General features: G+C 41.3%; 1 protein-coding gene across 2 annotated transcripts in view; it reads right to left on the reverse strand.

Moving 5' to 3' along the window:
* Window positions 1–14752: 14752 nt before the first annotated feature.
* The window catches only part of MAP3K21 (mitogen-activated protein kinase kinase kinase 21), a 52251-nt gene continuing 46118 nt past the window's right edge, over window positions 14753–20885 (reverse strand). Inside the window, exons 7-10 of one of the 2 annotated variants that reach the window (XM_039248844.1) lie at window positions 20524–20674; window positions 20133–20230; window positions 16844–17629; window positions 14753–15317 (exon numbers count right to left, since the gene is read on the reverse strand). In XM_039248844.1, coding sequence (XP_039104775.1) covers window positions 14923–15317; window positions 16844–17629; window positions 20133–20230; window positions 20524–20674 — 1430 coding nt within the window. In that variant the 3' untranslated portion in view covers window positions 14753–14922. Of the gene's footprint in view, window positions 15321–16843; window positions 17630–20132; window positions 20231–20523; window positions 20675–20885 lie in introns of both variants that reach the window. The other variant, XM_039248843.1, reaches the window with a different exon arrangement.

The raw sequence follows: 20885 nt of genomic DNA on the forward strand, positions 1-20885 counted from the left end.
AATATAATACAAAATAGTAAAGAAAATATAAAATATAAAGAGAAATAGAGGCAGTAACCTGCACTTACCTTTGAAAACCTTCGTGGCTGATGTGAGGGAGACGAGAGAGGAGGGTGATTGTGTGGGACGACTTTCACTCTCACTGACGGAATCACTGCTATCCATTGGCTTAATGGAATCCTTTTCTTTTTGTACAACTTTCACAAGGAATCTATCCAATGACACTTGCTTTTGCCTCCTTTTGAGGATTTCACGGAAATGTGACATTGCATGGTCGTTAAATAGCTTCATCGCTCGCACTGCTACAGCCTTATTTGGGTGGCGCTTTTCTATAAAATTCTGTACTGTTTCCCACATTGTCCACATCTCCCTCATCTCATTTGAAGCAAAGGATTCCTCCACCGTTTTCTCCTCCCCTTCTGCAGATGAGATGCAGACGAAGACTTCTTATAAAATCTTGCAATTTTGATCACTCATTCCTACTTCTCAAGGATTTCCTTCTTTACTTCCACCATAATCATCTCCTTCTTCTTACCGCCTTTCTTTTCAACCTCTTTCTGCGTGGGGGCCATTGTATACACTAGCAGAGATGTCGACTACAGCACAGAATTAATAAACTCTTGTCAGATACTGTATTTCATGTAACTGGCAATAAGGCAGCAGAGGAAAGGGTCTCTATCCATAGGCAGCCTGACCTAGAATGAAGCAAAGCATTCCTAAGCTCACTCTTGTATGGAAAAACAAAGGATTATCCATAGGCCCTTTAAAGTGACAAAAAAACACACTAGTACCAGTTGTGGGCACCTTCCAACTGATTTCTGAAAAATCACTGATTTATGCCAAACATCGTGGCCTGAGACTGAGCATCCGAGCCTGGGAGACGACCACCCACAATCCTGCAGCGAGAGAGACAGAGAGAGACAGAGAGACATAGTCAGAGACAGAAAGAGAGAGAGAGAAGGAAGAACCAGTGGCTCAAATTAAGACAATTCTCATGTATTAGTGACCAGAGTGTGAGTAAGAAACAACCTCATTGTTTCTTAGAGTTTCCCATTTCAACCTCCTCTGTCAACTCATTTTTCCAGCCCTCAGTGGAAACCGACTGAGCCAGTTGTGTGTCTGACTTTGGCTCAGGTCATGATCTCATGGTTCGTGAGTTCGAGCCCCATATCAGTCTCTGTGCTATAGCTCAGAGCTGGAGCCTGCTTTGGATTCTGTGTCTCCTCTCTCTCTCTGACCCTCCCCTACTCGCTCACACTCTCTCACTCTTTCAAGAATAAATAAACATTAAAAGAAAAGAAATATATTTGCTTAGCTTTACATTTAATAGTGGTAAAATTCTGCAAAACACATGATGGGATTAAAAGAGCTTGTATACAGTCAGATTCAGATCCACAGGACATGAGATGTTGGCCTAAAAAATGGTGATGCCACCAATTAAAACACCCTTGGACACGAACTTTAATAGGCTTTAACCTTGGGCATGCTTTAAAAAAAAAGTTAACTTCCAGGGAGAAAGGAACTACATCTGCCCAGAACATTTCAGGATCATTTGCAATAATTAAATGCACCGAAGAGTATTATAAACACAGTGCCACACCTGAAGCCAACTGAGAGAGATTTCTAGATCTCCTATAGATTTTTATGATGCTTAAAGAGGATTAAAGTCTTTAAACTGTACAAAACATTAGTGTATTCTTTACTTATACTATTGCTCTGTTAATGAGAAAAATGTGAAAATTAAAGGTTTTTCAAATCACCCTTTCTGTGTCGTATAAGCAGAAAACAATGAGCAGAGATCAAGGCAAGTCTTTGTCTAGGGGACCCCCTCTGTACCCTCCTTTTGTTTTGGGTGTTACTTTCCTTTGAAGGTGAATCATTGTACGAAGCTAAATGATTGTGGTGTTGGGTATATGAGTTTGTGTGTATGTGTGTATTAGTGTGTGTATGTGTGTGTGTGTGAGGGTATATGTGTTGTGAGTGTGCCTATGAATGTGTGTTCTGGAAGTCTAAGTGTGTGTTGTATTTATGTGTGAGTATGCATCATGGTTAAGTGTGTGTTGTGTGTATATGTTTTATGCATTACATATTTGTGTGTTTAGTGTTTGTATGTAAGTGCTACGAATGTGTGTTGTGAATGTCAAGTGTGTTGTGTGTGGTATGTGTTGTAAGTGTGTATGTTGTATGTTGTGTGTACTAGGTGTATAAGTGTACCCATGTTATGTGTATAGGTATATTGTGTGTTGTATATATTTAAATGTGTGTGTGTGTGTGTGTGTGTGTGTTGTGTGCTCCTGTAAGTGTCCATTACACAGGACACAATATGTGGTTAGTTTGTATTAATCAAATGAGTATTAGGGGATTTTTAAAATAATTGTAATATAATTAACATACAGTGTTATATTAGTTTCAGGTATCCAATACGGAATATTTCTTAAGTAGATATTTTTAGATGGGTTTTAAGTAGGTATTTTTGATAGATTTAGATAGGTTTGAGCAGAGGGGAATTCTGTTTCTGGCCAGTGGGACACCTACTTGAGACATTTTGGTTCAATTCCGCCTGGGACACTTGAAAAATTTGGAGATCTGGTGTAGCTTGCAGCTGTGAAACTTGGAACAGAAATATTTAAAAAGATCACTTTATAAAGATCGTCTTCTTGTTCTTGCTTAACCATCACTAAAAAATCATTTTCCTTTGTGCCCTTCATCTTCGCAATACTTTGCCAAATCACATTCATTGTTTTTCGTTTTTCTTCTAAGGGTCTACACTGGCTACAATTTTTCAAACAATCAAGCTATGTTGATGTTCCTCCTCTGTGAAATATTATGTATATAGTGCCATCTAGTGTGCAAAGAGCAGAGAATCCAATGCAAATAATTCAAACAGGAATTCTTTAATTTTGGAAACAGGCTCTTTGACCTTGAGTGATAAAGAGTTTGCAGAGACAATTACCAAATTTGTTTGAATTTGATCCATTTGAATCACACTTGCACCTCTTATAAATAATTACCTGTTTCAGAGAAAAAGACTTGGCTTATGGAAGAAGTCAATAAGGCAAAGCATAAGATGTAGAGATTTTTCTAGGTTTCAGTTAGAATTTTCACTCAGTCATGGGTCTCCAGAGCTGACATGAACAAACACATTATAAAACATCTGTTCTCGTAGCAAAATATTTTATTTTCATTTTTAAAATTTATTACTGAGACAGAAAGAAACAGAGCATGAGTGTGGGAGGGCCAGAGAGAGAGGGAGACACAGTCTGAAGCAGGCTCCAAGCTGTGAGCTGTCAACACAGAGCCCGACGCGGGGCTTGAACTCAGTGGCGAGATAGTGACCTGAGCTGAAGTCGGCTGCTTAACTGACTGGCTGAGCCACCCAAGCGCCCTAAAATCTTTTTTTTTTTTTTAATAAATATTTTCCTTTAGACTTATGTAATAAAATTAGATACACATTTCCTGAGGAAAACATGCCTTAATAGACTTAAAACTTTTTGGAGAGATACAAGAATGTGTTCTGACTTTTCAAAACCCAGAGTGAGAAAACTGTACCTCCTGGATCCTTGTCTGCAGCCCATTTTCGGCAATCTCTTCAGATGAGTCCTGGTGGTATCTGCTGCTACCAAACAAACAACGCCGGGCCGACCATCATCAGGAGGAAGGTGACAGTGCCAGAGACCCAGCAGCCATTTGTGCGGGGAGTGGCAAGAGGCAAGATGGCTACCGAGTGAAAAATAGTGTTCGTTCCCTATTCTACAGTTTTAGGGATAGAAAACGTTTACACGTGGTTTGTGCCATTATCCCCTTCCTTTACATTCTAGGGAAGAACAGAAAGGAGAAAAGGTAATGGATGGTGGTGGGCTCTGGGTCACAGTTCTATGTTCCTCTGACAGAGCCTTTTCCAGATTTTGTAGGTAGGCAGGATTCAACAGGGCTGCTTCCTCTAATACAATGGATGAGCATCCACTCCAAGTTAGGAGGGATATCTGTGCTGATGGTTCCCAGGAATGGGCTAATTCTTAGATAACACTAACCTAAAAAGTTTTCTTAGGTACCAGAGAAGGTACTTGAGAAGCTGTGACGTGCTCTTCCTCTGCTTTCTACTCTCTGGGTCTTTTTAGCCCATGAGCTGTCTGGCCTCTTTGCTCTCTTTCCAGAAAGTTTTCTCCAGCTTGCTTCTCTTTACGTGCTTCATCAGAGCCACTCAGCACCTTCCGCTCTCACTAAAATTTGGATGACTCTGGAATTTCTCTCCGGCTCCAGCCTCTGTGTCAAATTCCAGCTCCACCTGCCGGTTGGATGCCTCTAGAGTTTTCTGTCATGCAGCACTGCAAACTGTGCGTGTTCAAAAACCACCAGCAATTTTTCTAATTCTCCTCTCGGTGCCTCAGTTCTGTGGATGGCCCGGAACCACCTATGTGGCTAACTGCTCTGCCTCACCCGACAGCTTGCTCTTCTTTGACCACCCCAAACAGTGGTCCCCAAGTTGGAGACTGGAAAATTGCTCTCACATGCTCCTTTTCCTCTTTGCTCTTGCTGGTGTATCTGATGAAATCTTCTCAGTGGCTCTAGCTCTGCCCTCCATTTTACACACAACTGTCTTATTCGATATTTCAAAACATGTTCCAGTCCTTTATGAGATGAATTTTGTCTCCTCAAATTCTTATGCTGAAACCCTAACACCCAGTATCTCTGAATGTGACTGTATATGGAGATGGGGTCTTCAGGGAGGTAATCAAGTCAAGCAAATGGGCCCTAATCCAATATGATTGGCATCCTTACTAAAAGAGAAGATTTGAGTTACAGACATCAGAGGAAAAGCCATATTAAGACACGGGAAGATCAACAAGCCAAGTGGAGGCTTCAGAAGAAACCAACTCTGCCAACACCATGATCTCAGTAAAATTCTGCCTCCATTCTAGCCTTTAGACTAAAGCTAAGAATCAACTCTTCCCTGGGTCTCTAGCCTGCCAGCCTGTCTTGCAGGATTCAAACTTCCCAGCCCCCCACCTACCTACATTGTTGGTGGGAATGTAAACTGGTGCAGCCGCTCTGCAAAACAGTGTGGAGATTCCTCAAAAAATTAACAATAGAACTCCCCTATGACCCAGCAATAGCACTGCTAGGAATTGACCCAAGGGATCCAGAAGTGCTGATGCATAGGGGCACATGGACCCCAATGTTCATAGCAGCACTCTCAACAATAGCCAAAACATGGAAAGAGCCTAAGTGACCATCAACGGACAAATGGATCAAGACGATGTGGTTTATCTATACGATGGAATACTACATGGCAATGAGAAAGAATGAAATCTGGCCATGTGTAGCAACATGGATGGACCTTGAGGGTGTTATGCTGAGCGAAATAAGTCAGGCAGAGAAGGACAGATACCATATGTTTGCACATATAGGAGGATTAGGAGGAACATAACGGAGGACCATGGGGGAGAAGAAGGGGAAAAATAGTGGGGGAGAGGGAGGGAGGCAAACCGTGAGAGACTCTTGAATGCTGAGAACAAACGGAGGGCTGATGGGGGTGGCGGGGAGGTGAAGGGGGGTGATGGGCATGAAGGAGGGCACCTGTGGGGATGAACACTGGGTGTTATATGGAAACCAACTTGACAATAAACTATTAAAAAAATAAAAATAAAAAATAAAAAGCCAATGGAACCTAAAACAAAACAAAACAAAACAAAACAAAACTTCCCAGCCCCCAATCATGTGAGTTAATTCTTTAAAATAAATCTCTTCTCTTGTTGTGTGTGTGTGTGTTGTGTGGGTGTGCACGTGTGTTAGTTCTGGGTCTCTGGAGAACATAATATACATTGGAAGTGTTGGAAGTCCTAGTCTCAGCAATCAGACAATACAAAGAAATAACAGGCATCTGAACTGGCAAGGAGGAAGTGAAATTTCATTCTTCACAGACAACATGATACTCTATGTGGAAAACCCAAAGGACTCCACCAAAAAAACTGCTTGAACTGATACATGAATTCAGCAAAATGGAAGGATATAAAATTAACCTCCAGAAATCAGTGGCATTTTTATACACTAATAATGAAGCAGCAGAAAGAAAAATCAAGGAATCGATTCCATTTACATGTTCACCAAAACCCACAAAATACCTAGGAATAAAGCTGACCAAAGAAGTGAAAAATCTATACACACCAAAAAGTGGGGAAAGATTCCATGGTCATGGATTTGAAGAACGAATATTATTAAAATGTTGATACTACCCAAAGCAATCTACGTATTCAATGCAATCACTTTCAAAATAACACCTGCATTCTTCACAGAGCTAGAAATCCTAATATTTATATGGAACCAGAAAAGACCCCAAATAGCCAAAGCAATTCTGTGAAAGAAAACCAAAACTGGAGGCATCACAATTTTGGTCTTCAAGCTGTATTACAAAGCTGCAATCAGCAAGACAGTACGGTACTGGCACAAAAACAGACACAGAGATCAATAGAACAGAATAGAGAACCCAGAAATGGACCCATTAATGTGTGGCCAGCTAATCTTTGACAGAGCAGGGAAGAATATTCAATGGGAAAACGACAGTCTCTTCAGTAAACAGTGCTGGGAAAACTGGACAGTCAGTGACATGTGGAAGAATGAACCTGGACCACTTTCTTACACCATATACAAAAATAAACTCAAAATGGATGAAAGATCTAAACATGACACAGGAAGCCATCGAAATCCTAGAAGAGAAAATAGGCAACAATCTCGTTGACCTCAACTATAGCAACCTTTTACTTGTCTCCAGAGACAAGGGAAACAAAAAGCAAAAATGAACCACTGGGAACTCATCAAGATAAAAAGACTTCTGCACAGTGAAGGAAACAATCAGCAAAACTAAAAGGCAACTCATAGAATGGGGGAAGATATTTGCAAATGCCATATCAGATAAAGTGTTGGTATCCAAAATCTATCAAGAATGTATCAAACATAACACCCACAAATCAAATAATCTGGTGAAGAAATGGGCAAAAGACATGAATAGACACTTTTCAAAATTATACATCCTAATGGCTCCCAGACACATGAAAAAATGCTCAACATCACTTATCATCAAGGAAATACATACCTGAACCACCATGAGATGTCACCTTACACCAGTCAGAATGGCTAACATTAACAACTCAGGCAACAACAGACGTTGGCGAGGATGTGAGGAAAGAGGAGGTCTTTTGCACTGCTGGTGGGATTGCAGACTGGTATAGCCACTCTGGAAAACAGTATGGAGGGTCCTCAAAAAATTCAAAATAGAACTACCCTACAATCCAGCAAATGCACCTAAAGGCTACAAGAATACAGATTCGAAGGGGTACATGTACCACAATGTCTATAGCAGCATTATTAACAATAGCCAAACTATGGAGAGAGCCCAAATGTCCATCGACTCTTGAATGGATAACGATGTGGTGTACATATATATATATATGTATGTAGGGAATATTCCTCAGCTATCAGTAAGAATGAAATTTTGCCATTTGCTATGACGTGGATGGAGCTAGAGTGTATTATGCTGGGCGAAATAAGTCAGAGAAAGACAAATATCATATGACTTCACTCATGTGGAATTTAAGGTACAAAACAGATGAACATAAGGGAAGGAAAGCAAAAATAACATAAAAACAGGGAGGGGGACAAAACATAAGAGACTTTTAAATATGAGGAACAAACAGAGGGTTGCTGGAGGGGTTGTGGGAGGAGGGATGGGCTAAATGAACAAGGGGCAATAAGGAGGACACTTGTTGGGGTGAGCACTGGGTGTTATAAGTAAGTCATGAATCGCCAAACTCTACTCCTGAAATCATTATAACTCCATATGTTAACTAACTTAGATTTAAGTAAACTAACTTAGATTTAAAATATAAATAAAATGCATCAGGGTCCCTTTATAACGCAAAATACAGTCCCAAATCCTTAGACTAGTAGTCAAAGTCCTCCACAATCATGCCCCAAAGTTGCATTCCAACTATAGTTTATATTGCTTTCTTTCAACTATTCCTTTGTTAATGGTAACATTTATTGAAAGCCAACCATTTAACAGCTAACAAGCTTTTTTCATGTGTTTTAGAAGCATAGACTAGACTCAGATTGGATTCAAATCCAGCAATTTCCTTGACCTCCCTAAGCTTCAGTTTCTTCATCTGTAAAATGGGAATCATTCATCCAATTATTCTACAAAGAGTTACTGAACAACCGTGGGTGACATGGGTACATTCATGACATTACTATTGTAGAATGGCTGTAAAGGGGAGTTCTTTAACTATTCGGCGCCGGTGCTGTTTACTGAGAGGAAGGCTGAGGGAAAAGCAGATTTAGGAAAGGCAGCGGATCAAGAATGTGATTGGGCCACGTCCTGGTTGAGATGCCCCTGCGACATCTGAGAGAAGAGAAGTAAGCGGCAGAATATGTATTAAATGAAGCTCTAAGATTAGGACACGGCTGGAGATAGAAAATGGCACATGATGTGCCTTGAAATGCATTTAGGGCCACAGGATAAAACAACGTAACTTTAGGTGTGGGGTGTTACATGAGCCAACAGGAGAAAATGCTTCCAGAAGAGTTCATGATCTGCTTTGTGAAATATTACCAGAGGTTCCACTTATGGGATGGGTGTATGTGGAGCATACTCGTGAAAACTACCTTAAAAAAAAACTTAAAGGCTCTGGAAATCGTCTCAAGGGCATACAATAATAAAGAAGTATTTATTCAAGAAGAATATACTGAATCTTGGTAAGAACGGTGAGAGTCTGTGACATTTGAGCTATGACTTGCACCCTCCACCTCACCCCACCCCTACCCAGCTCAGTTTGATATAAGCTCCATTCCAATCAGATCTGGCCCAAGAGACAGGACTCCCTCCTACTCAGCTGCCAATCAAAGTAGAAGGCATTTCAGTCAGAGGCATAGGACATCAGCATTTCACATCTTCTCCAACTCTGTGTTTAAGAGGTCAAATTCCCACTGAGTGTGACTGAGAGGCGAAGGCTTCCCTTCTTCCATCCAGTTCCCACTCACAGGATGAGGCTCTACCCCATTGAGAATATTGGATTCCAAAATGTTTTCACACAAGTTCACTCGGAGGGCAGTCATTCTCCTCTGGGAGAAGCAAGCCAAGAAGATTGCAAGTTGCCACTCCACCCAGCGCCCAGAGTATGGCTCAGATATTTTGCTCAGGGCAGGAGGTGTTACACAAGAACAGAACTGCAAATCTGTCACCAAAGAGACTGATTTCATTTAAAAGAGTGTAGTGTGGGGGAAGTTCAAATCTAAGAGCATTTTCAAAAACCATTGAAATTTAAGAGCGACAAAGCTAAACTACAGTCCAGCTGTTTTACCAAAATCCAGCAAAAAGGCATCTAATAAGATCCCCCTTGGGATTAGAACACACTTCAAAGACTAGCCCACAAATTACCCCTGTCTGCAATTCATTGGAATAGACTGTGGAGCAATTTATGCCCCAGGCATAAGAAAAAAAACAAAAAACAAAAAACAATAGAGCAACCAGTGATCAATTACTGGAACCTAACAACTGGGTGTAATGCCAAATGAAGCACACAGCTTAACAGGGAGATCAGAGGAAGATATGGTCCAAAGAAGGCACCCTAAAACTGTGTTTCCCAGGGTAGCTGTGTGTGCACCACCAAAGGGTTTGCCCTATAGGGGAAAAAAGAGGTCACTAAAATAGTCTAGCCAAATCCCTAAACAAACACACAAACAAAAACAACAAAAAGACCTGGAGAGGGGGCGAGGGAAATCTTTGTCCATGGTTGATACAATGTATTCCCTAAAATGTCTGGTTTTTAAAAACAAAACAACAAAAAAAGAGACATACCAAGACACAGGAACGTGTGACCCATCCACTGGGGAGCAAAGGAAGCAACAGAAAGGGCCTCTGAAAGGTGATTTCAGACTGAACAAAGACGTCACAGCTGCCCTTTTAAAGATGAGCAATGGACTAAGGGAAAGCACGTTTAAAATAAAGGAAGGTATGGTGACTTTCATCAAAAAGGGTATCAATAAAGAGATACAATGATAAGAAAAGGAATCAAATGGAAATTATGGAGTTGAAAAGGCAGTAACTAAAATGAAAAATCACGAGAGGAGTTTGGCAGTAGATGTGAACAGAAGAATGAGAGGCTTTGAAGAGAGATCAATATAGATTATGTAATCTTGGGGGGAGGGGAGAGAATGAAGATGGAATGGAACGCCTCCAAGAAATGTAGGACACCATTATGTAAACCAACATATGTGTAATGGGGATACCAGAAAGAGAGAGGAAAGGAGCCCAAAAGTTATTTGAAGCAATTATAGCTGAAAACCCCAAATTGGCTGAACACAGTAACCTACACATCCAAGTAATTAAACTCCAAGTCAGATACACAGTCTACAAAAAGATCTACATCATGGTAAAAACGCTGAGAGCCAAAATCAAGGAGAAATCTGGAAAGCAGCGAGAGAAAAGGACTCAAGGGCCTCCCACAAGCTAGTGACTGTGGGGAGGCTTCTTTCCTCCTCCCCCAAATCTCTCAGATCAGCTCTTCCAGTGCTAACAAAGCACCAACGACTTCACCTTTTACAACTCATTTCACTCAGTGTACACAGTCTGTGGAGCCCAGCGCAAACATGAAGGGTCTCTGTTTTAAATTTGTTAAGGAATCTAGGGCTCCTGGGTGGCTCAGTCAGTTAAGCGTCTGACTTCGGCTCAGGTCATGATCTCAAGTTGGTGGGTTCGAGCCCCTTGTCAGGCTCTGTGCTGACAGCTAGGTCAGAGCCTAAGGCTCTTTCAGATTCTGTGTCTCCCTCTCTCTCTGCCCCTCTCCCACTCATGCTCTGTCTCAAAAATAAATAAACATTAAAACTAAAAAAAAATTGTTAAGGAATTCAAGATGATGGTAACAGAGCATTACCAGCAAGCTCAGGAACTTCTGGGCCCTAAGCCCTGAGTGGCATTCGCTCGCCCATGAAGTTGGCACTGGTTAGTTTCTCACTCAACATCTCTCTTGCTCGATCTTAAGAATCACGTGGGCAAGGTCCACAGATGGTGTCTGTCTTGGTCACCACTAAATCCTTTTAGTCTTTCCCAGAGCCTACCTCAGTAGCCACTCAAAGAGGCTGTCAGGAAGCTCCTTAATTCATCCTAACTTGTTTTGTTTGGGTGTAAAAACATAGCTAATAATGCTTGCTCCACTGGATGGCAACTATTACATTTTTTTCATTTATAAAAACTTCATCTTTCACTGTGTTTTAGAGTATTGGCCTTGTCAAAAGAGTTTAGACAGCTTATGCCCAATGATTATATATTTATATTGCAGTTCTTAAGTAATGTCACCATATTTGTAGACCCACTGAACAGAATATGCCGCTCTTCTGAGTTGATCTATTAGGTATGCATGTTTTGGTCCTTCCGGTTCCACTTTACATTTACTTAATAAATTTCCCAGTATATCAACTGTTGGTTTTGCTTTTTAAAAAAATTTATTTACATTCAAGTTAGTTAACATACAGTGTAGTATTGGTTTCAAGAGTAGAACCCAGTGATTAATCACTTCCATACGACACCCAGTGTTCATCCCAACAAGTGCCCTTCTAAATCCCCATTCCCCATTTAGTCCATCCCTCCACCCACCCTCCTTCCAGCAACCCTCAGTTTGTTCTTTGTGTTTAAGAGACTCTTATGGTTTGCCTCTGTGATTTTTCTCTTATTTTGCTTTCAAGTACACATACATTTCTAGACTTCTGAACTTTTTAATGAAAAGTTACCATAGCTTTGGATTCCATGTTCAAAGCTCACAATTCAGAAGTCTATTCTCCACTCTGCGTATGATTACAATCGGTGCGAACAGGGACTAGATGCAGGTTGGGTCTTTGGAAATCAACCAAACTTCTCTGGGTCTATTTCATTTCTAATAGGGATACTACTACTGCCTTACCAATTGCATTAAAGATAATTACAGGAGGGGTCTTACATAGGCACCCAGGAGGGTCCCCAACACTTAGATAGGCAGCGGATGACAAGTTTCCATCCCTCTAGGGGAGCAGGGTGATGCTTGGATCTGCATGAGACGTTATCTGTTTCTTACTCCACCCAAGCTCTCACCACTTTGTGAGAATTACCAGATGCTTCATGGCCCTTCAAATTCTTCTGATTTAAGCACATTAATATGAACAGTTCCCATTAGCCACATTCCTGCAGCACCAATGGAGATTTAATTCACACGCTAATTCCACGTTGTGAAGGAACGCCTTCTGAAAAGCTGGAGTTGCAAGTTCTCACGATGAAACGCAACTCTTCAACGCATGTGTAAGCTGAACATATTCTAAGGAGAATATTCCATGAGACTTTTTAAAAAGTATTTAATCCCATGACTCACTTAGTGATCTTCAGATTAGCGAATGTAGCAGGTTAATACCTGACTTATTAAACACTGATGCACCTTATTAATGTACTCTTCCTTGTTAAATACAAAATAAGCCATTACAGACTATAGTCGAAATCATCAGATCAAAGCCACTGAGCAAGTAGACTAGCTATAAAAAAATTTATTAAAAAAATAGACAACATATGTAAACATCTTTTTCAGTCACAAGGCTTCATAATACAGCATTTCAGGCTCAGGCCTTAAATTTCTGCAGCAGGAGCACCTTAAATGTTGACTAACAGTAATCAGCTTAATTTCTCTTTCAATGAGCTCTTAAGTCTATATGAAAATAAATAACCAGATTCTGCTAAGTATAACAAAGACACATAGAAAATCACAAATATACAACAGATCTCAGCAAAAACCAACTCTTTGCGGTAACATGATATTAAATTCTTGTGTCACGATTATCTCTTTCATGTAACTTCTAAATTCATCGTGATGGAGAGTTGACTGTGGTGAAGCTAAACAGGAGCAGGGAACAGAGGAGAGGGAACAGACAGAAGGATACCCACCACTACCCTCCACCCCTCACACACACACACGCACGTGCGCACACACAATGTTTTGGCAGAAGCGAAACTGAGAATAGAGTTTCTATGCTTTTTTCATGTACTATCTCAGGCATGTATTTCCTTTACTTTTAGCTGGAAATTCTAGGCCCCCAAACGACTGAATATGAAGCGGCCAACCGCAGTTTCGAATGGGATAAAGTCTTGAGGAAACCCGGTTTTGGTTACGTATTGCAACCACTTCCCAAAAGTGAAGCCGGATCATAGAATGGACCCTAATACAACAAAATGTGGTTAGGTACCTGAGGTTGCGCTGTAAGAATTTTAAACACAAGGATGTTTTCCTTGGAGTTAAACGCACTTAGATTATTATCATCCTTTCATGCTCTGTTGACCAGATGCTGGGGCATACCTGCCAAGTGACAATGATGTTACCAAATGGCCAAATAATATAATTTTCTCTTTTTCTGCCCTAGGTAGATATTTTATCACAGGTGATTTAAACTGCTGACATTTCAGTTACTGGGTAAATCCTGACCGTGGTAAAATTTTAAATGAAATGTCAAGTGATGCTTACAATTTAGTATTGCATTGTATGCAAAATTTTAAGTATTTATTGTCATTCCAAACAGTCACAATCTAGTGACAGAAGGGAAACATAATGAATTTAATAAAAGAAACCCAGACAAGTATACAAGCTCATGGATAGTCATTTCTGTAGTTTAGTAACTCAATAGTCTATGTATATCATAGATGTAGGATTTTATAGAAGTGACTCATAAAATCATTTAAAGTCCTGATCTGCTACTCCAAATCCATTTAAAAGCCCATATCTGAAAATAATCTATGTTTGTCATTTCCACTGTTATCAGCTTATCTTTGATGTCTATCATTTATCTACAACTTCCTGAAACAGGAGCTAACCATGAAATACTTCAGTTCTAACAGTGGTGTTTGCTGTTTCTTGATTTGGTTGTTCTTCTAACTGTACTGGGGATTACTAGAATAATCACACATCTAAATAGAGAAAAAGAAAATGATATGACATGAATGTTTCAGACACTTGACACGTAAGTCACTTAATTTTTAAAAATCCTACTACGAAAAAGCTTTATACTCTGGATGACAGAGTGGTGGTGACAGATGAAAGAAGAGCCATTTTTTTCCTTTTATTTTTTTTTTTACCGGAAGAACCTACCACTTGGCCTCGCTCAGGTAGACATAATGTGGCCTTAGCCAAATGCCAATGACTGACCTTTGAAAAATCTGTCTTGGGATTCTAATGAATAAAAATTTTTTAAAGTTACATTCAGTACAGCGTTTACAAGTTACATTCACTTAAGTTTCCTCAAAGAGAGAAATATTGCATAATTTATGTGAGACCTGGATGTATCTATACCTTACAAGTCTACGTTGAGTTCAGGGGATTTCACTAAGGCTCTCTATCTATTCCAGTCTTTAATATATATATTTTTTAAATAGATAGCTTTCCTTACTAATATCACATTATTCTTGTGGTTTTGTTGCACAAATAACGAGAAAGAGAGATGGAAAAGAAAAGGCAAACAGGAAGAACATGAAGGGGAAGGGACAAAAAGAGTGTACTTCATTACAATTGGGGTGTGGACAAGGATGTAAATGAGGGCAGAGAAAGCAATAAAATTAGGCTCAAGGTAATTCTGCCCAGCATAGTTTTACATTGTTGCACATTTCTTGTTTCATACCTGTGTGTGTTTCAAGTTACTAGGTAAGAATCCAGTGGGGAAAAAAAATGATACAGAGCGCTAAGAGCAATCACATATATATATATATATATTTTTTTTTTTTTGAGAAGTTTGACATCCCTTACTACTTTTAGTAACACGGCCAGAGCTTTTGAAAACACAGCAGCATGAAATAGTTCGAAGGTAGACACATTGTTTTAATTTGTTCACCTTAAAAAAAAAAAGAAAGGCTCAAACAAAGTAAGGCACTTAAGACAGAAATTCTTTCTCTAGTTGATATATAGATGGTCGGCTAGTTCTGCTCTTCATCCTGCACAAAGGCACCGTGTAGTCCCTACTCTGGCCTTCGGCGTCCGCGTCCAGTAGGGAAGGCACGTGGGGCTTAGTTCTCTCCTGGGCACCTTGGGAACAGTTAGCAGCGGGTCCCGGACCACGCACGGCAGAATAGGCCCGCGCAGGCTGAGACTCTGTTCGGCTCCTGGAGGAGGGAGGGCGAGGCAGAGGCATGATGCAGACCGCTCTTTGCTTTTCGGGCGAGGCCTCCCTTGGCAGGTTACCGTGCCCGCGTGAGAGGTGGGGGATCCCCAGAACCCGCTCAGGTGGCAGGTCAGAGGCTCCGGGGGCTGGTAGGAGAGCTGTCCCAGCTGCTTGAGAAAGCAGAGACAATGTGCAATTAGACAGTGACTTCTAAAACAAGCAACATTCAGCCAAATAACCAGGAGGGTGCATGTATTCGGTAATCACTTCCAAGTGGGCTGGAACAAAACACCCTGGGCATAAACCTTTTCGAAGGACTAGGATACAATGTTTGTTTACGAAAAAGCCCTGCCAGGGTGTAAAGAGTGTTTCTACCAAGGAAACTCGAGCTGTAAACACGAGCCACATCACCGTCACGGCGTTCCGGCCAATCGTTAACTGTTTTCTAAACTGGGGAGGCTTCGAAATGGCTTCGGCTGGAACAGAGGTGGTTTTTTTGTTTTGTTTTGTTTTGGAATTATGGTTAATGTGATGAACTTTCACTTTCAGGTTATGACCTGAAACATGGACGACAACAGAGAGGCAGTTGGGTCCTCAGTTGCCCTTTCTCTCTCTTGTCCTGCAGAACTGACTCACTACCACTGGAGCAAATAATTATTGGCTTATAATTAAGAGAAAAAGAATGCTTTCTCATGGGATTATTGTCCTGGCATTTTCTTCTTGTGCAACTACAAACTACTAACACTCCACTGCATTACAGAAGGGCAATAAGTGTTTGTAAAGACAATGGACAATAAGCAGAAAAAAAATCCTGCCAGGCGGGTAGGGTCCTTAAAAGAGCAGAGGAAACAGAATGAAAACAGTTTCCGTTTTAATATACGTTAGGACTAAGCATACGGTAACTTTTTACAACCTAAAAGGCATTTTTCATAGACATGACCTCGCTGCATACTCACGATATAGGTTTGCAATTATCTTTATATACAAAAGAAATAATAGCTCCACAGCACCCCGTGCGCCGTGTGGCTGTTACCCCTGCTAAATTCAAATTGCACGTAAACTGAGCTGTGAGGCCAGGGGACCCACAAGAGCACATATCGCAGAGGAGGCTGGGCAATCAGTTATGGAGTTCCAGCTTTCCCACTGGTTCAGATCTGGGCAAATGACCTGTCTTTTCTACTGTGAAGGGCGTGGGGCAGTTATTCTCTACATGTCTGCACTGTTTTAATTTGCTATTATAGGGACGCCTGGGTGGCTCAGTAGGTTCAGCGGCTGACTTCAGCTCAGGTCATGATCTCATAGTTCATGGGTTCGAGGCCCACGTCAGGCCCTGTGCTGACAGCTCAAAGCCTGGAGCCTGCTTTGGATTCTGTGTCTCCTTCTATCTCTGACCCTCCTCTGCTCACACTTTGTGTGTGTGTCTCCCTCTCAAAAATAAAGAAACATTAAAAAAAATTTTTTTTAAATAATTTGCTATTATATATTTACGTTGCTGAAACCCAATGATACTTTCCCCAGAATTCAAATGATAAAGTCAAATAAAAGAGGAGGGTAAGATGCAAAGATCTGTATGAACTGTGTGAACACTTGTCAACATAATCACTTGGAAAAGATGTGATCAGATATCCCAGCGATTCAACATGCTAATCTCAACAGCGGTGTTCTGGACTTTGCCCCAGCTAGTGCAACCTACTTGGAGTCTGAAAAGCATTTCCATCAGACAGGGTGCGTCTGTGATATGATGCGTGTTCTTTCGAAGAAGCGTAATAAGGCACAATCCCACACGTCGGCTGTAAGAAAGGAGGAGGCACGTTTTTCCACAGCCTCTGATCAGCCTTGAGTCTTGGCGTGGAGGGCGGTTTGTGACTCCCTTCCCCAACGGTGGGGCACGAGTCTAGAGTGGGCATCTCAGGGGCACAAGGGACGTGGGCACTGTCCTCGGACGCATCGTCACTGTCAGGCTGTAGCAAGCACTTTGTGGAAAGAGAGGGCATGGACAGAAGGCTCAGGGCGCTCGCTGGAGGGAAGATGGGTGGGCTGCCGGCCCCCTCGGCCGCAGACGGTGGCCTTGTCGAAGGACTTACACCGCCTCGGGACTTGGGGGCCCGCTGGAAGATTCCCTCGCGTTTCTTCCTCTCTTCTTTGGGTAGCGGTTCCTCGGCAGCCTGTACTTTACTGAGCTCTCTGATGTCCACCCCCAGAGCCACGGCCGCCAGCAGCATGGTGCAGCCGTACAGAGCAGATTCCGTCTTCTTTCTCTGGGGAGATCTGCTCAGGCCATTTGTAGGGGTCACCTGAGGTGTGACAGCAGCGGGGTTCACAAAGAGTCCCTCCTCCCAGTCTCCAGGTTCCACTGGATTCTCTCTCTGGCCATCTTTCCAAAGAGGTAGATCAACCTGGACTTGAGTAGGTGGTTTTATTTGCTTTGGTTTTCTGTGTTCCGATCCGTCTGGAGCAAGTTTTGGCTCTTCAGAAACACCTAGGTAGAGATATAAAGATATGGGTTAGGTACAATTTGCAGTAAAAATTATTTAAAAGTTTTTTTAACGTTTATTTATTATTGAAAGACACACAGAGACAGAGCATGAGCACGGGAAGGGTAGAGAGAAGGGGAGACACAGACTCTGAAGCAGGCTCCAGGCTGTCAGCACAGCCTCGAACTCACAAACTGCGAGATCATGACGACCTGAGCCAAAATCAGATGCTTAACCGACTGAGCCAGCCAGGTGCCCCTATAGTAAAAATTATTTAAACAATACTATAAAGTAAAGCTAAAATAGAATAACTATTCTAAGTCCAAGCACATGTAATGGGTAATAATTTATCGATTCACAGTTTTGAAAACAGGAGTGGGGGATACTAATGACAAGTGAAATTCATTGATTTAAAAGTATACTGAGCAGGGTGCCTGGGTGACTCGGTCAGTTAAGGGTTCTGCCTTCGGCTCTGGTCATGATCTCATGGTTCGTGAGTTCGAGCCCTGTGTCAATCTCTGTGCTGACAATTTGGGGCCTGGAGCCTATTTCAGATTCTGTGTCTCCCTCTCTCTCTGCCCCTCCCCTGCTCATGTTCTGTCTCTCTCTCAAAAATAAAATGTTAAAAAAAAGGACACTGAAAATTTCCTAATGTATGTTCACGTGTACCTTTCCTGATCAGTAAAACATACTCTTTCCCCTGAAGTGGTCATGAACTTATACTGGTCCATCATAATCTTCCCTTCTTATGAGCAATGACAAGTATCTGTAGTTCCCAGACCAAGGTAAATATCTACATAAGATCAAAATGTCCATTTAGGATTCATGTAGCCATTGGATAGATGGTGAATGCGGACTGTGTTCAAGGCATTGGGTGTTGTGAACCAAACTGACCAATTCTGTGACATTCCAGTTTGGGAGTGAAGCAGAACAGAAATATTGTGGGCATCAAATGTAGATAAGGAAGGATTTCAGATAAGAGCTATGAATAAACAGGAATGGGTAACGGGACACAGGGATGGGGTGAGATGCTACTTCAGCACAGGTGGGCAGCAAAAGCTTTCAGGAAACATCTGAGCTGAGACACAAATGCCCAGAAGGACAGGACCACACAGAGGGGCGGCCGGTGGGTGGCGCCTGCAAGTGGGACAGACAGGGGTAGGCCTTCAGCTCATTGACGTTTCGTGTGAGCTTCAAGAGGTCACTTAATGGAGACTGACTGGAGTCAGCCAACTAGATCCTTATATTTTCTCCCACAGTCCTTTGGAGGATTATTAAGAAGGTCAGAACATTCTATAAATAAATAAATAGATCAGTAAATAAATAAAAGGATTAAGGGGGAAAGAAGAAAGACTTCTCTGATGAATCTGTTTAGTCACAAATAATAAAAATACACTGGGGGAAAAAAGTGTTACTACTAATTGTTCTTCCTTAGTCCTCAAACTGTATTTGACAATAAATCATAATGTATAGTAAGAGGAGAATCTGTTGTTCTTATAGCAAGAGTAACGGGTAGTGAGTGATAAGGTGCTTATAAAATTAAGCACAGCACAGATAATAAATTCAAGAAATTTACCATCATGTTCTGCGGCAACATCTTTAACTTGACCACAGTATCAAAGGACAGTCTTAGATGGTTGGGTATAAAGACCAATGTTCTTTTCTTTAGTGATAACAAAGCCCTGAAGGTTTTCCAACATTTTTTGCATCTCTTAAACTTTTTAATATCTGAATTTTGAATAGGCCTACTGAATACTGAAAATAATTATGATTCACTTCAGTTAAGTAGAGGCTGCAATGAGATTCTCTCTACGTGGTACTTTCCCCCAGATAACCTGCTTGGTAAGATTTGAAGAGGTGGAGATACAGGCGGGAGACTGACCCTTAATCTCAACAGAATTTCAGGAGGTCTGTATTTTCATATTTACTATCTCCTACATGAAATTAATTAGACTCTACAGAATCAATTAGGAGACCTATTTCTTCTGGTAAAGAACACAAGTTAAATTCCCAGTAAACAATGCGGAGCCAAATTACTTTTCACCAAAAAGAGTTATAAGACAGGGGCGCCTGGGTGGCTTAGTTGGTTAAGCGTCCAACTTCGGCTCAGGTCATGATCTCGTGGATCGTGGGTTCGAGCCCCGCATCAGGCTCTGTGCTGACAGCTAGCTCAGAGCCTGGAGTCTGTTTCAGATTCTGTATCTCCCTCTCTCTCTCTGACCCTCCCCTGCTCACGCTGTGTGTGTGTCTCTCTCTCTCTCTTTCTGTCTCTCTCTCTCTCTCTCTCAGAAATAAATAAAACATTAAAAAAATAAAAAAAAACTAAAAGACTTACAGGACAGAAAATAAGTTCTGAGTTTAAGTAAAGGTATACATAAGCAATGTTACTACTTGCTAACCTTCCCTATGCTACTTGAACAACCACATGGAACTACTAAAGCGAAGCTTCTAGAACATTCAGGCGCGAAGTCTACCTCAAACAAATTCCATTTCCGGAAGCACATTTACCTGGCTGGTCCACAAATAATGAAGCCAGTGGCATGGTCTTCTGATTCCTTAGTAAGAGAGTTGACCAAGGACTGTTGCCGTCTGAGAGGGGTCTTATTCTAAAAGAGAATATTACAGAAACGTGTAATACACAAATTAGGTGTTGACAGACCTATGCCAACAACAGTTTTAAGTAGGAAACAGAGCACATTTTCAGTGCTTTGAAGGGCTAACAAAGTATGAATAAAACCCTGAAACGGGACGGAGGGTACAGGGGGAAGTTTTTTTAACTGTTTAACTAAATAGTAACTAATTTAGTAGGATAAACTCATCCAGGAACTTGAATTAGTATTTGGGTAGCTCTGTATTTGTCACGGCATACTCTGAAGTAACCCAGGAATCACACACATACCTTTCTTTGCACTCCGTTCTTTCTTTCATTTGAACTGAATTTGGTCCCCAGGTACAACCTTTCTTCTTGAAACTCCTTTTCACATCTTCAAATTCTTCTTGTCGACAGACCGTGTTCCTCCCCCAAGTTTTATTGCTTTCGTCCGAGGTCACTAGGTGGAGAGCGTCACTCGGTCACCAATTAAAAACACTTCAGCGAATCAAACGAGTTGTACAACTACCTTACACGAAGCATGTCGGCAGTGGAGAAACATGAAAATGCTGGAGAAAGTATGTCTTTCAGCCCACTGACTGCAAACTTCTTTCTCTTACCATAAAATTAGCAAAAAAAAAAAAAAAAAAAAAAAAAAAAAAAAAAAAAAA

Source organism: Hyaena hyaena, unplaced genomic scaffold (genome assembly GCF_003009895.1).
Source record: "Hyaena hyaena isolate Hyena2069 unplaced genomic scaffold, ASM300989v1 scaffold_319, whole genome shotgun sequence".
NCBI lineage: Eukaryota > Metazoa > Chordata > Mammalia > Carnivora > Hyaenidae > Hyaena > Hyaena hyaena.